This window comes from Cyrtonyx montezumae, unplaced genomic scaffold (assembly GCF_038088225.1).
Source record: "Cyrtonyx montezumae isolate F1298 unplaced genomic scaffold, pur_monq_1.0 scaffold_8, whole genome shotgun sequence".
In the NCBI taxonomy this organism is placed as follows: Eukaryota; Metazoa; Chordata; class Aves; order Galliformes; family Odontophoridae; genus Cyrtonyx; species Cyrtonyx montezumae.
The window spans coordinates 100,511,694-100,528,422 of record NW_027072089.1 but is presented as its reverse complement, the minus strand read 5'-3'; the positions used below and the strand labels follow the sequence as shown (position 1 = coordinate 100,528,422).

Genomic DNA, 16,729 nt, shown 5'->3' with positions numbered 1-16,729 from the left:
ATGCAATGTATCTGTCACCAAGACTAACTGCATCAAAGAACATTCGCTTGAATTGTAAGTTCCAAAATACACAGATGTGTATTTAGATTTTCCAGATGCCTTTACAAATTAATCTGCATAATAAGTACTGAATTTATGAGTATTTCAGTCCATGTTTTGGGAAACAGACTCCTAGCATGCAATCCCACAAAAAGTCAGGTGAGGAATACTTTTTAGCATACTGGTTTGCACCTAGATTTTGCTATTATATACTTGAGAGTTAATAGCCTTCCTCCACTCTTCAAACACCACACATTTTCTTTTTTCCACCACATTTGTGAGTACGATGTTTTGCTCTGCTGGTTTGTGAATGGTATCTGCTGTAATCATAAAACACACAATGGCAATAATGAAATCATTTGATCCAAAGAAACCCCTTGTATACTGAAAGAATGCTTCTACAGCATCTTTCATTAGTGACCATACAGTCCTCCTCACCGTTTTATCCTTGCAAGCAACAAATTTACAGCTAATACTCACAGCAATCCTTCAACCTGTTTTTCCACAACACTTGGCTGCCTTATCTACACAGAATTCTCTTGTATGGCATGCAGGTAGAACTGAGTTCCTGCTCATCAGTGAGTAGGGTAACATGTATTTGGTGCAAGACTGTCATAGCAAATGCTCTGTGAAGATCTATTCTGGAAGTTGAAGCATTTCCCTGTGCGATTACAATGGCCTCACTAGGCAGTTTCAGACACAGACTCTCAACATTTGCCTGAATAAGATCTTTTTCTGTAATAAACTGCTATAAAACAATTGGAATTATATATAATAGTAACCCCCTGAATACAGGAATGCAAGCTTGTTTGAGAAATCTTTTCTGCTATTTTTTCAAGACCTCTTTCAGAAAAGTTTGTTCTAGTTTTTTTTAACTGGCAGTGTGGTAAGAGTGTTTATCGTTTCTCTGAACTGCAGTTCAATATTCACTGAGCTCCACATCTGCAATTATTCTGTATTTCAGTAAATGAACCTGAAATCCTGGATGGCCCTGTGTGCCTCCCCTCAAGGTGCTGCTGTGATTACTGCTCAAGTGCTGGGGCAGGTGGAGCTGCAACCTTCAAATGAACAGTGATACACACCTTGCCAACTTGCCACAGTAAGATAATGCTGGGAGGTTTAAAACAAGCTGGAAGGAAGCCTAGGATATACTTGAGAAACAGGCTGAAAAAGTCAGGGCTATATGCATAAGACCTGTTTTTTTGTTTATTCTCCCTAGAAGTGGATAACCAGGTAAACACAATACCAAGTGAGTAAGAGCACTGTGCCTTTGAAGTAAATGCCAAATTAATTCATAAACCTAAAAAGTGGCTTTTTTCTAGGCATCTATCAACAAGTCACAGTCGTGCCTCGTGGTATATTTAACACTTCATACGCCTATTCTACATGCTGCTGGTGCTGTCAAAAAACCATGTCAGTACATGTGCAAATGCTCTCCTTGCGGTTGGGGACACATGGAAGAACACAGCCCTTTCATCTGCAGACAGATATCGATCCAGCAGCAGCAGCAGAGCTGCAGGGAGGATTAGGTAGTAGGAGTGCACCAGAAACAGGGATAGAAAGAAAGGAAAAAGTAATCTTAGAAATCCCTAAGATTAAAAAGAAAACATAGTCTCTGAGAGTGAGGGGGCACCACCTCCACATTCAAGCATTAAGAGGCTCAATTGGATTGTTACAAGAAAACTACTTGTTGTATCTTGTAATCATACCTGTTGAACGATTAATATTTCACAGTCAAATTATTCCAACTGGAGCTCTCTTCTTCTACTATCTCATTAGTATCACTTCAAGTTCTTCTTTCTCCTTCAGCTACTCACTTCTATAAAATTTTGGTTACTCCTATCAAAACTTACCTTTTCACTTTTCTTGTCCTTTCTGTTTTCTGAAGTAGGGGCAAGATGGTGCTGTCTATATATTAACTGATGATAATATCCCATTAAACTCCTTAAAATTGTCCAAGGCTTGCCTTTGCCACTTAACTCAAAAGGCCTATTATGACAGCCTGCTGCCATTAAAAACTGATGTAAGGATTCAGTGACAACTGTACATTCAGACTGAATACTAGTGGGTAGAGGAGTTGGGCTGACTGTTCTCTAATTAAGTGATTGCAAAGCGTGACTGAATACAACAAGGTCAGTGATGTTCACGCTGGAAAAAGTGGAAGCAGCATCCACATGCATAGTACACAAGGAAATGAGCCCAACAGACAAGAATTTTAAAAACATCCAGAACTGATGCAGTAATGTTCTAAAATCAATAGCAATTCTTAATATTGACTGAGAGCAGGCTAGTTATGAAAACCTCTATGTCAAGAGAGCTCAGCACGTGGCCACCAATGGTGTGAACAACATGAAGGGAGTCATAACGGGAGCAGATTGATGAAAGGTGAGCTGACTGGCATGCAATTTTAATGCCACCAGAGGTCTCATCAGATAACGAGGTATTCAGGAGCCTGGGATAACTTACTTTTGTGTTTAGTTAAGGTTAAGTGATAGGCAAGAATAAAAACCTACTTGAGTGCTTTTTGTTTTAAAGCAGGCTTTGCAACAACCATGTGGAGACTGAATGGACTCCGCATTATCCCACTGACATAGCCACCATGGCATCACAGTAGTGATGCTCTGTACAGCTGAATAAGCTCTCAGTGAAAGAAAGGATATACAGTTCACCTGTAAAAAATAAAGTTATCTTTCTACAACCTGAGTCAGTACTGAGAAACACAACATTATTCTATTAAAAAGTTATCTCTTTCGAAAAGGAAAGAAATCCAGCACTGAGGAAATATTGGTGCTTCCATCTCCCTTTTCTTTTTTTTTTTTTCTTTTACATTTATCAACACTTCTGATAATGGGAAAAAAGCTGCATTAGCATCTTTGTACCTCTTATTAAATACTACAAAATAGAAGACCAAGCTGTGGAAGCTGTGTGCTGAACTAGTTCCACTGCTGACAAAAGCAGAAAAATGCCAACGCGTTGACACTTAGCCTGGTCTTAAAACCACATATGAAACAACAAATTTGCTAGACAGAGAGCGGTCTGTTAGCACCTGATTTAGATGTGGCTCACTTGCCCCATACCAATGCCCTCCTTCTTGTACCAGGCTCAGGTTCTACACTGATCTGTTAGTGACTCTATGCCGTGTGATGTCGCTTCAGGTAATGACGGCCTGCACACTAATACTCTGTATACACTGTGCTAGGGCTGCTTAAGTGAGGTTTCCCTTTCTGATGCTGACACAAGCACTGTCAATCAGTATCTCTCGCCAAATGGAAATGACTGACATGCCAGAGTACAGTTAAATGAAATAAATAGTATAAAGGTAGTATTTCAAATTCCTTCCTCTCACTCTGTAAACCTTTAAATTGTCAACAGACTGCACTTAACCCCATTCTCTTTTGCCATGTTGGCTCTCACAGGAGGACAGAATCTGTTCAACACTTAACTGACAGGCTTTGATATCCTCCAGATGCAAAGGGAGCAGGGAGGGAGAAGCAGGTCTGAAGCTACAGAGCAGATATTCTGGGAAGCTCTGGCAACATCAGAGTTTTCTTCATGAAAGCTGAGATGATCTTTTCCAAGGATCAATGCTGTATGGATCCCTTTGCCCTCCTGTTCCAATAGTGCCACTTAAAACACGTGGAAATATATCTGGGTTTTAACACTTCTAACACCACACTTTACCTTCCACCCAGTATTTTCGACACCTTCCTGTCAAAATTTAACTCTACAACGTACTACCCCATCAAACATCCTAACAATCTGGCAAAATCTCATTACGGGTTTACTACCTTTCTCAAATTCCTTCCCTGCCTTTTATTTTCTGCATTTTACATAGTGATTTATATTTATATAAACATTTAATACATCTTCTATCTCATTTCTTCTCGATAAATGCCATTTTGCTCTCCCTGAAGCAGTTTCCACCACCTTTCTAGTATACTTCTAAAATTATTATATGCTTCTTCTAATATTATATATATATATATATATATATATATATAAAATTCTAATATTAATACATCAATGTTTCCTGCATATTCTACAGTAATTATAGCATAATTTTATTTTCTTTTTAAATGTCCTTCCCAGGTGATTTCCAGAGATATCAAGAAGAATGGCACTGAACTGACAGCACAAACTAGTTGTGATAAGCAGTTACTGATTTGCCCTGTTAAACACCAGAGCCTAACTGCTATCTATTCCCTATACCTATTAAGCATTATTCTACATATTTAGCAGTTGAAGTGTAGTTCTAAAAGCCTCTGAAATGCATTATTTCTGCATCAGTCACTATCTCTATTTACCATTTCATAGCTCAAGATAACGCATTTTGTCATCTATCCAATTCTGACTTCTTTGTCCTTGTAATTGAGCACGAGGAAAAAAAATAACAGGGTTAAAGGTACATCTAACTTAAAAGGACAAAAACTGAGTTTCTCATCACATGGAACAACTTCATTCTTCATTAAATTGTGTATTCATGATCAGTAGAGGAAATGAAGGCATTAAACAAGTAGAGTACAAGTATTTTTTTGCACTCCTGCCATTTGTCACAGGTCATACTGAGCCTGTTCTCATGCCTCTCTCCCTGGGGACTTCCATGTTTGTTCCAGCAGGCCCTGGCCTGCAGTAGAAGGACATCTGAGGTAAGCAACCTTACTTATCCCTTTTGGTTGAACCAGAGCAATAAATACAGATAAGCATTCTTAAGACCAAAGCATTGTTCAGCGTTAACAGGACAAAAAAAAATTAGTGAAAATATGATTAAAATGTGCACTCTTTTCCATCACACTTGTGTGACGCTCACTGACAGTCATCCAAATTTATGCCTGCATCAACTTGAACGATTTCCTTAAAGAACAGAATCACTCTTACTACATTCAACATTTCTTCTTCCCAGGTTCATTACACAGCACCATCCAGCTTGACCTTATATAACGCAACTCACAGCCCAGCTAGTGTGCAATGGGAGAGCAACAAAGATGCTACCTCTGAGAAACTCTGAGTGTTTACTGTGAGTCATCATTGCCTCTTCCTCGTGGGACTCCAGCAATGCAGACCTTCAAACACACTAAATCAGCATTGTCACCGGGTTACTATTATTTACTTCCCTATTCATAAGAAACCGAAGAGAATTTTCCTTTTTCCTTGAACTTTCCCAAAGAACAGGCAGCAAGATAAAGAAAAACATGTAGTAAAATGAACAGCATAGCTTGCTATGGAAGCAGGCTGTACAGCACAACAAATCCCAACAGCAGAAGATTGTGAGTGTATTGCTAGAACACAACACAAAGACATCCATCCCACTTTGCATGCAGAGATGTGCAATGCTTTACACATGGCAGCTTCTACCTGGTGAGGGTGGCAGTCCCATCTGCCTGTACCAACCACAGTGGCCACCCCAGAGCCCCAGTGGGTCAGAAGCACTGGAAAGCACACAATGCAACACTGGCAAACCCACACCAAACTCCAAGAGGTATTTTTCCATTTCCTGCAACAGCCACAGAAGCCCTAAAAGATACCAAGAAGTAAAGGAGCAAATTGCTTGGTGAACACATCACTTGGCTGAGTGCTTTCAACAGGACTGTATGTGCATAGCTCCAAAAACGCACTTCCCCAGCCAAGCTTCTCTTCATGCTGCCCATATTCTCACTGCATAACAAACACTGTTTTAACATATTCTACTTAGGATATGCAATTATTTTATTTTTTAGTTAATTTAAGCCTATAAATAATGATTTGATTTACTTAAATACAGAAATTGTTGCAGCATCAGTGTGGGTCTTATTTTCTTGAAGACTTAGAAGCTTAAATTTACTATATACCTCTACTGTACTCAAGACAGTACCTTGGCAGACAGATCTGTTCCTACAGAACTCACTCTCTATTTAACCTAAGTGTTCTTACCAGAGTGTTTTACATCAATATTAACACCTTCTAGAAGCAAAAGCCTGTTCCTTATGACAAAACTGACGAACCTCAGCAGAGGGGCAGGAAAATATTGACAGTACCCCCCCCACCTCCCCATCCAACACGTATCTAAGGCAGTCCTTTGAAAAGTGTTAGCATATGCTATTGCTATAGTAACAGGGGAATTTACCAAAGACCCAGACTCCATTTAGCCCCATTACAACATTTCAGATATTTAAATTAATATCTCCTAACTTTATCCAGAACCTTTTTCAATATAGGAACGTCTCTGCAAATTTAACAGCATACTAGTTTTTTAACATCTAAAGGGTTATTGAGTAATGAAATGAACAGAAATCAGTGAGCTATCACAAATAGTAAGAAAAGCAAATAATCTGGAATTTATTTAGGAATTAATGATCTTTATTTTGATTTCTTTAGGAATTAATGACCTTTATTTTGTAGCTTAAAGTTGCAGGTGTTTAGCCTTATTCTGTGTGCGTGTGAATAGCTGCATAAACATACAGAAAAAAAACCACATTATTCAATAAACTCTTGCAAGTAAAGGCTGGGATTCTCTTCTACTTAGTACTCTCCACACCTCATTCCCTCTTTAAACAACGTGCCTTCCCCACGTTACAGAAAGCTGTACCCTGTGGACCTTCCCACGGGAGAAGGACAAATAATTTAATAAAGATGATTAGATATTGAATATTTGGAAAAGGCAGAGCAGTTCCTCAGTGCTTTTAAAATGATATGCATTGCCTTGTTTTGCTATGAAAGTGACTTCCTTATTAAAGCGTTATAAATACTATTATTCAGTTCTGCCATTCACATCTCTGACACCTTTCTTCCCTCTCCCACGCATCTTTCTCTCTCCGTAAGCAGCAGATGGAAGAGATCTCACCCATGTGGAGTTCCTCGAGGCACAGTCAGACCCAGACATGGTTCCCTTGCCCTGCACAGTCCTTCTGGCTATGTCAGAAGGTGCAGAGAACTCAGCAAGCTAAGGGCAGATTGCTTGGCTGAACAAGACACAGCACTTGACTCAGTTGGTTTGCTTTGGGGAAGGTGCTCTGATACCCCGAGTTGAAAATTCCCACTTTGCTCAAAGTTCAAGCTGTATCAGGGTGGGATTCATTGGTCTGGAGCTGCATCTGCTCAGAGGGGTGGAGTTTATAATTGGGTTGCATCAGCTGATGCTAATTACTACAGGAATTCCTCCAACCCTGTGGTACAGTAAGGTGGATGGAGTGATGGAACAAGGAGGCAAACCTCCACATTTTGTATCTGCAGCCTGAAATGCTACAAGAAGATGGTGATAAACCAAAGCTGCACTAAACCACTTTGCTCCTTGGCAAATGTAACTCATGTTTTCCTTCCAAGCTCAACTTCCAGACTGGACAATCCTCTCACAAACCCCTGCTCCACAGCATTGCACTGATGTACAGCCACCCTAGTTAAAGATCATAGTGGCTTCTGATACATGACAATGACTTAAAAACATCAGCACGACTTTTGCTTTAAAAGCAAAAATTCCTTCTCAAAAATAAACATTTATTGTCCAAAAGAATAAAAAAAGAAAAGAAAAGAAAGAAAAAAGGATGATGTGAAACACTAAAGCACTAATATTTCAAAAAATAACCTGCATACAAAAGCACTGGCATCTCCATAAAAGCAGGACTGCAAAACTAGCATAATTAAATGCTCACAGGGGAATGTTTCCTTAACTGAAATATCTGTTGATTTATAACAAATAAGGAAGTGCATTTAAATCAAACTCCAAGTGGAGGAAGCACTACCAATAGGAACCATAAAAATAATAACATAGTTCTTACTAATTTAATTAGTATAATTCCAGCACTGACACAATAGGTATTTATTTCTAATATCTGAACTATTCAGTTTGGTTTTATATATTTAGTTGGGAGTGTGTGAAAAGGCTAAGAAGTGACCAGCTTCATTCTTATGGGGCAAGGCAAAAGCAGTGGAGATCTCCTCCAAAACTATCCTGAAAACATGTAAGCACTTAGCCATTAGTTATGTGTTGGATGAATACAAGGCTGCTATCTCAATGTTCCTTTACAGCATCAGCACAGAATAAATACTCTTTCCTCCAGCCCTACAGTCGTTAAAAATTTTCTTCCCTTCCCTTTCTTCTCCATATATCAAAGCAATCAGAATTCTTCCTTTTCTGTTTGTTCACTTTTACAGTGCCACACTTTCACAGCATGCTCATGCATTTCCTGGCTGTAGCACAATCATGCTAGGAAAGGTTTTTGTCCAAGTAAATACAGAAAAGGTGACAGTGTCAAACTTAGGCCACACAAACCAAAGTCACAAAGCCTTCCCCCTAGCTAGAGCTAAAGAAGCATGCATTCAAAGTGTCAGTTGTTTGCAAACCAGCAGCCACGCCACCTGTGTTCAACCAAGAGTAAGAAAACCACAGGCAAATAGCAGATAGTAAGATGATGCTTCTCTCTGCCTATGGGGCTATATAATATTTTACTCAATTCTGTACTTCACTCAAGACATTTTTCAAACCATCATTGTAGGACAAGGGTGCAAAATCCAGCCACTACTAAAAAATATGTATAAATCAAACACAAAAAAAGAAAGTAATTTATCACTTGCAGCAAAATGGAAAAATCCTCTAAAAATCGTGACTCACAATCAATAATTTTTACTGAGAAAAACAGCTACAGAAATAAAACAAAAGACTAATAATACATAATATTCCTGAGCTATAAAACACAAACTGGAATGTGCAGAAACTTTCAAATCAATGATTTTCCCCTTGAGCGAAAGAAAAAAGCAGCTTTCAATGTGACCAATGTACTGAATTCCTCCACATAACTACAAAAGCAGAAGAAAAACAAAAGAACAAAAGCTCAGAGAGTGATTGAAAGTTTATATATCAAAGCAAGACTTATAAAATCACAGCAACCCTGACAAGAGCTGTTGATTTATATAAAGTGTTATTTGAAATCAGCAACCCATTAAAACTTAGCAATTCTCTTTTGAGTAGAACACGCAAGCAGTGATGGAAAATGTTGCTTTGTCTGAGATATTTTCTCCTTCCTTGAGACACTGAAGTTTAACAGATTCCCTTGATTTTAGTTCTGTTCATTTTCTGAACTGTGCCGCCAAAAATCTGTGGCCAAGTACTTACGATGTTTCAAATACACACCTAAGCTTCTCAGAACACTTAAAAAGCTGAATCCAGCTCCAGCCTTCCCAAAATACTAGCTCAGATCTCAGGGTATGTATTTTGGCATAGGAAGTCTTTATCCAGCACCTAAACTTCTGTTAAAGAAAAAATAAAATAGTTTTCCACCAATCTTTCTGCTATCCCACCTCCCACAACTCTGCAGTTTTCCGAGCTTCCCAGTTTCTTCCTGTTTTCCATTACATTGTTGTTGGAGAAGGCATCTTCTCAACCTCAAAACTCCATGAGGGGCACAGAAAGCTTTCAGTAATGAACTACTCAGGGTCCTCAGTCTTGTTTATCTGCTGAGCAAGATCAAGGAAGCCAGACACAAAGAAGACTTTCTAGGAATTCAAACGAGTTGCCCTCATGATTCAGCATCACTAAATGCAGAAAGGAAAATGAAATAGCTTTATGTTATGTTCATACACAGGTATATGTAGGAATAGGAATAGTCATATAACAAAAGAAAGCAGCTCTACTGTAAAGGTACTAGCATGCTTAACAACAAAACACTGCAATGCCAAGGCTCTCAAAATATGTTTATAATGTTAATGGGAAAAGGATGTACATTTGATACCTAACCTTTATCAGTGAATCTTTATATTACCAGTTCCAGTGAAGCATATGGTTGGCAAATCAAGGGATGCTAAGCTGGCTGCAGTCACAATAATAGAGTTGAGGAGAAGCAACAAGGGACCAATGCAGTTGTAGTAATGGAAATATGAAAACAAAAGCAATTAAAAACAGGATTAACTATGGCCAGACTAAAAGTTCTTCTTCCTCTAATATCAATACAATCATTTGTCCAGAAGCTTTCATACCCAGAAATACTCACTGGGAAATCTAACCCTAATCAAAAACGCAGACACTGAGAAGATTTTCCTCAAGATGTGAAACTGAGTCTTTACAAACTGATCTCTCTCCTAAAATCACAGACACCAAAGCTCACAGAGATGGAAACAACTGAGGCTGAACTCTATTTTACACGATGCTGTGTAATGTAAGCAGTGGAATGAAATGTGATTTTGTCAAGCCCTACAAGGACACAGTTATTTTACAGTTGCTACTACATATGTCTTGCACGTGGACATAATCCATGGTTACTTTGGCAATGCAATCACATATTGGATATTAAGCACTGCCTAGGGATTTGAAACAGGAAAAGCAGTTGGCTGACTTGTCCACGTTGAGCAACTGCACTGCAGCCACTGCACCCAAGTCAGCTAACAGAGGTCAAAGCCAGATCTCTGAGTTAGAGACTAAACACCACAAGCTGCGGAACACTGTAGGGAAAAAGTAAGCATGTGACAGAATACACCACTTCCAGTAAGGATGCTGTTTTTTATGATTAAGAGGTATCAAGGAAATAACTACAGAGGCCCAAGCAGTGAGGGAATCACAGTTCATCAGCTAGAGTTGCTCGGTGAAAAATTAATCTGGACTGTGTGTGCCACAGATGCTAAGAAAAGAGAGACCTCCAATGCCAGTGGGCACTGCACCCACTTTGGCTTTGCCTCTACCACACATCATCACGCCACTGTCACTGTCAAAGGGGGTCTTGCAGGGTCCATCCACAGAAAACCCACACTCGTGTTGACACTAAACACTTTGCAAACCGAATACAACTCCAGGGAGGATGCGGAAGATGCAGCCAGATTGTAGGGCAGCTGAGTGCCTCGGGGCAGCCTGCTGCAAGCAAGTGGCACCAAACTCTGCTGCCTCAGGTTAAGCAGGGACACTTCAGAAGAAAAGAAAGGGATGGCCGTTTGTCTCAGCGTTCCTGCACGGGTTTGAAGACACACAGGGGACAGACTGTCATCAGGTAGAAAATAAACAGACTAAGCTCAGAGAAGACACACTCAGTAATTACAGTGATGCTGTAAAAGCAAGCTGTGATTTCAGAGATTTATTTTCTGCACAGCATCCAGCTAAACTCCAGAGCACAAGCAAGTAAAGTAAAGCAACAAAAAACCCAGCCTCATTATAAGGTTTGGTCATCCACAGTGTCTGCTCAGCATGAGTTTTTCCAAACTACTTTCCATATTTTTCAAGTCTAAAATAAGTCTAAAATAAGTCTAAAATAAAAAAACTCAGCAAATAAAGCACAGATATTAAATTCTTACTGCAGTGATACTTTCTTCATTAGTGTTTAAATAACCTGTTCTCCCTCAAATCCCTATTATGTACTCATCATGGGTCCATAGACCCAGTTAACACCCAGCGTTAATATGAACACATACAGGTATATTGGTACACACAAATATCAAATTGTATCTTTCATCCACTGTTCAGAATTTGAGCCAGATGATTAAGACGGGATGATATTGGCTTCTGAGTTATGGGATGTAGAATGACAGATGCTTTGAAGGAGTCATTTTAAGTCATGGCTCAGATATCCATAAAAATCAGGTCTCTCTTTTTTTTTTTTTTTTTTTTTACTTTTTCTCTCTCTGCATACCTCAAATTTGAAAGATCCAAAAGCACTGAGCTTTGTTACCCAGCACCATTAAGCAGTTAAAATATCAGCTGATGTCACATTAGATTAAAACCAGTTATATTCAACACAATATACTTTAACCAGAATAGCTGCATTCTTTTCCACCCTAAATGAAAATGTACTGCAAATATCCACACGAAATAAAACGACGCACTGAAATGAATTCAATTTTCTTTAAACTCTATTGTGCATAGCTGGGAAGTTTCCTGAAAATCATCTGATTATTGAAATCAAAAGTCTTCAGTGACTTCAACTGCTTCAAAATCCTTGATACTAAAATATTTATTTATACTAGGGCAAAAATCCCCAGATTTATTATTTAATCAGAAGAACATAAAGGGAAGTTTGTAGAAGATCAAAGAAATACAGATGCAGTAAGAAATGCAGTAAGCTACATAAATTGGATAAACACTTTAAAATATGCATTACACGCCTGCACATTTGTATGTATCCAATTATAACATCCAAAAACCCAACTGAACCCCTGAGAGCTTGTAAGTATTTCATCTAAATCTTGTGATCTGTTCAACAGAGCACAAACGACTCTGATTTTGACGTCCTGGTTTACGCTATTAGAAAAATAAAATTCAATACAAACAGAAAACAAGAAACCTAAATGTAATTAATGGCATGATCCTCCTATGTAAGATTGATGAGGCTTTGCTGTTCAGTGAATAAAGGACATAATTCAAGCCATTTAGTATAAACCACAAAACTTCATTGCGAAAGCCACTGACCAAATGTGAGCAATGTCAGCCCATGATTCACCTACTTGATACCTCAGAGATAGTAAACAAGAAAATCTGCTACTAAGAAGAAATAAAAGAAGACGAGATTAATGGCATTTATTTCCATTAGCATGATGGGTATTCCTAAGATGTCTCTGGCATCCCAACACTGGTTATCCTTGCATGTACTATTTTGTCAAGCCACTGAATATCCACCTTTCAGGGAAATTACATAATTCAGAAGCTCAAGCTATGTTAAATTCCCTTCATGTCAGGTTAAAAGTAACCCTCTAACATAGAGGGATCTCTTTCTCCAGGTTAGACACGCGTTTATACTAAAAGACACCATTTAGGATTCCACATTTTACTTGTGATACTCTTACAATAGCTTCAGTATTTCTGCTTGATTAACAGCAGCCCAGAAGTTTCTGTTACTTCCCCCTCCTTGTCCTGCCTGTTTGCAGGTCAGCACCTAACTGTGCTTGTGCGCACAGGAATATGTGTACATGCATATGTTTGTATATAATAAACACTATATTAAATATACATATAAACTTCTATATATTTTTTTCTATATAGAAATAATATGTAATACGGAGTGTGTATATTTATATATAAGCTCTGACATGAGGAAAACTTCATCAGTGTCACAATATTTTTTCTGAAAGACCAGAGAACAGCATGCCCTCCTAAGGACCAAAGCATACAGCCTCCTGCTGTCTCCATACTCACTAAAGCAAGTGGGATGGAGGCTTTAGCTATTATCCCATGCCATTATGATTCTTTGCTATAGCTCTTTTCCCTCCATTTTCCCTTTCTGTTTTTCTTACTAATACAGCAATTCACTCCACAATGCACAACAGCAATGGCTATGCAATGGGCCTCCTGTGGGGCTCTGTGCTGACACATCCAGAAGGGCCATCATAGCAACTGATGTGCTTTTGTGAGTATCCTTATTGCCCTGTGCAATAGAGCAGATGTGTGCCCATTAAAATCCACCTCATCTTACATCAGGCCAAACTAGGCAGCAATTAATCCCATTTCACTTCATATTTTCAGCCGTTGCTAATAGAGAAGAAACCATGAAGGTCTCTCTACAGCACTGCCCCCTGGAAATAAATTTCACCTTTGCAAAACTAGCTCAATTATTAACTCAATTATTGCTCAAAACGTACTGCCTCTGTTATATTTACATCCAGATGAATTTCAAGTCATTAAACAGCAAAAAAACAGATTTTTTTCTTTCCCACACAGAACTGAATTTTGGACTCTCCAAATTGAGATTTTTTTTTAAATTTCCAATTATTTTTTCCAGCAAAATTCTCAACCTAACTTAATATAAAATTATCTGCCCCCCATAAGGCTTTCCACCAGTCTTCTGTGTACCAGTGTTTTGTTTTTAATTGACTGCAGAGAACCTGGTGTTGTCAATTGCCAAGAAATCAAAGAACTCACCGTCATATCACAAAGGCGTCGGATTGCCTAGCACAGCAATTTATTGTACATAATAAAGAATTAAATCACTGTACTTCTGTGATAAACCGTACCTTTTACATACCTGCCTCAATGCATTCTTCTAAAGTGGTTGTAAAACAGATCACTTACTGTACACTGTGCTCTTGGTGCTGTTATTCAGCAATGGTACCAATTTCTCTCTCCTTTAGGGTGTCTAAACGGCCCTCAGAATGAAGATTTTTGCATTTGTTGTACTTCAGAGACTTTGAAGTATTTTTAAAAATATTTTTCCTTATTTTTACTGAACAGTTTAAACAACACCTAGCAATTTATCTCAACAGCTTCTCCACCAAGCCTTCACTTAAAAACTCAATCTCAGAATTAAATTACTCCCACCCTATTATTTCAAAATGCACATAAGCCGAACCTGCTATCAGCACTACAATAGTTTCTCATGGCAGCATCCTGCGCTTGTTAACAGACTTTGAAGATTATACATACATCCATTTTCACTCAGTATGGTCACTACTCTTTGTGCTGCTTACTCTTCTACAGCTGTTAAATAACGGACTTCAGCTTTGGAAAGTAAATTCCAAAACAGCCAAGATGGATTACAATCCAAGTAACACTTGAGACAGATATCTGACCAAAAGAGGCATGAGTGACTGGAACATAGAAGGCTTATTTCTAGTTTCTCTGCCTACTGAAATATCCTCATTCCTCAAAGACTGAACACTATTATTAGAACTCCACAAAGTCCATTATGGTGTTATTCCATGAAAGAGTTGTAGAGTGGGATTTTGGTCTAAAATTCTGTTACATGTGAACCTCAATATTGTTTGAAAAATTAGTTCTGTAGCCTAACTTTACAAAATTAATTGGTTAATTTACTGTAAATTTGAAGATCTCTTGTTTGGTGTCAAAAGAAACTGAAGCATCACTTGACTGCATTTGTACTTTCACTGTGTCCTCTTGTCTATTTTCTAAGATAAACTCTTTAATTATCTTCATGTTTCTTTTAACATGAAATCTTCTAACAAAAGCTGTCAATTATTGATGTACTGCTTTTCTAATCAGAAGCAATGGCTGTTTGGGGCAAGAAGGTACATTCAATTTGCATAATGGAATTACAAGGTCAGTGGTGTTATCTTCCACCATAATTCTTGCATTCTCTAAAACTCTTACATGAGTTCATGTTCTCAATCAAAGTAATCCCATGGAGTTAGGCATAGCAAATAGTAGAAAGAGTCAAGACTAAAACTTCCTCTGGCTCCTGGAGTTTCTATGCGAAGCCTACTGTGTGTGGCTTTCTTAAAATATTTTAATAAACACTCATGGATTTATTAAAAACAAAACACAAGTCGGCAATTCATTAATAATACAACTATTTAGAGTCCTAGTGTTCTTTGTTCATTTGCTAAATTGGAGATGACAGCATCACACCCACAAGAGAAAAGTGCTGTAGAAAACATACAAAATTGATGTCTTTTAATTTGATTTGTTGCTTGAGATAATAACATTACAGATTTGAAAAGATGCTTTAATTTTAATGTATCATTTCCAACTCTTATTTATCGTTTTACTAATATAACAAACATCTAAAACCAATTTTTTAGTACATTATTTCAACGCTGTTGTTACTCTTCCCAAATAACAATAACATACAGGAAACATTTAGCCTTGTAGTACATCAGAACACGAATGCCATATATCACATGCAGTCAAATTTCACTGCATATCAATCCTGTAATCATCCACAGAAAACTTCTTACCTCCTGAACTGTGGGCATCCTCATCACACGTTCATTTGTTCAAGTTACTTGGACACGTCCAAGAAAACCACCTCTCTTAAAGCTGAAGACAAACATTTCCTGTAAGCTTCTACAGAAGAAAATGATGACATCAGAACTATTCTAAAACTTTAAACTTTGGAACATTTCATGCCTCTGCGTAGCCCTAATTAAATAGTTTTACTCTTGCAAAAAAAAAAATCCTATTTGTGATCTTGTCATGGAGCCTGTGAACTTCTAATCAACACCAGCTACCAACATCTGGACAAAGTAGCAGGGAAAGGATGCTTCAACTGACTAAGGGAGTGGCTGAAAATACCTTTCCAAATATAAAACCATGATAGGAAGCACGTAAGCTGGGCCCCAATTTTTCAAGTAGATACACACAGGGTAAGAAAAAATTTTACTTCTTTGCAAAGCCTCACTGAAATCAGTGAAAGGCTGCAGATGGATCCAGAAAACCTTCAAGGAAGAGGCTCAGCTAGAGGCACAAAGGCTTGTACTAAAATGCAACACTGCTTAATGCACACTGTTTTCATTAACATTTATAATGGCCTTAAGGCTGGTATGTGTGCTTGCTGAGTTTTCTCTTCCTAAAATCAAGAACACAGATATGATTCCTTGTTTAGGATAAAGGATTTTTAAGAAATCAGGCTCAAAACAATTAATATTTGGTGGAACAAGCTCCTTTTAAATGTTAAGAGATGGGATGATCTCTTCCACTACAGCAGAGACCTTAGGACCACAGGAAGCAAAATGGCTCAAGCACAAATTACATTATCTATTAGTTGTAAATAACATTCAAGGAACACCAATGCAGGAAAGCAGTATTTCATGAGAGCAAGGATATGGAAAATAACTTTGTTTGCACAGTAACTGAACCATATGTAAATAATCAAGGTGATACAGGATGGGAAGAACTCTTCCAACCAGAATAAGCCAGAATAGTTTCATTAGCTTCATGTTTAATTAGATGTCAAAATGACAGAGAGTAAGAAAAACCTTTTTTCACACTGAAACACAGGTTAAAATAACAGCCAGGGCTGGTTTATATCATGTTACCTCACCAGGGCTGATGGATATTAGCATCATCAAACAC

General features: G+C 38.1%; 1 protein-coding gene across 2 annotated transcripts in view; it reads right to left on the bottom strand.

Annotated features, from left to right (window-relative positions):
• The window catches only part of MYRIP (myosin VIIA and Rab interacting protein), a 188,382-nt gene that overhangs the window by 103,991 nt on the left and 67,662 nt on the right, over positions 1-16,729 (bottom strand). Inside the window, exons 2-5 of one of the 2 annotated variants that reach the window (XM_065753347.1) lie at positions 14,367-14,389; positions 12,798-12,829; positions 3,547-3,558; positions 2,095-2,132 (exon numbers count right to left, since the gene is read on the bottom strand). The exons of the other annotated variant lie outside the window; for it this stretch is intronic. Coding sequence (XP_065609419.1) covers positions 2,095-2,132; positions 3,547-3,558; positions 12,798-12,829; positions 14,367-14,389 — 105 coding nt within the window. The remainder of the gene's footprint in view (positions 1-2,094; positions 2,133-3,546; positions 3,559-12,797; positions 12,830-14,366; positions 14,390-16,729) is intronic. 2 annotated transcript variants of the gene reach the window in all.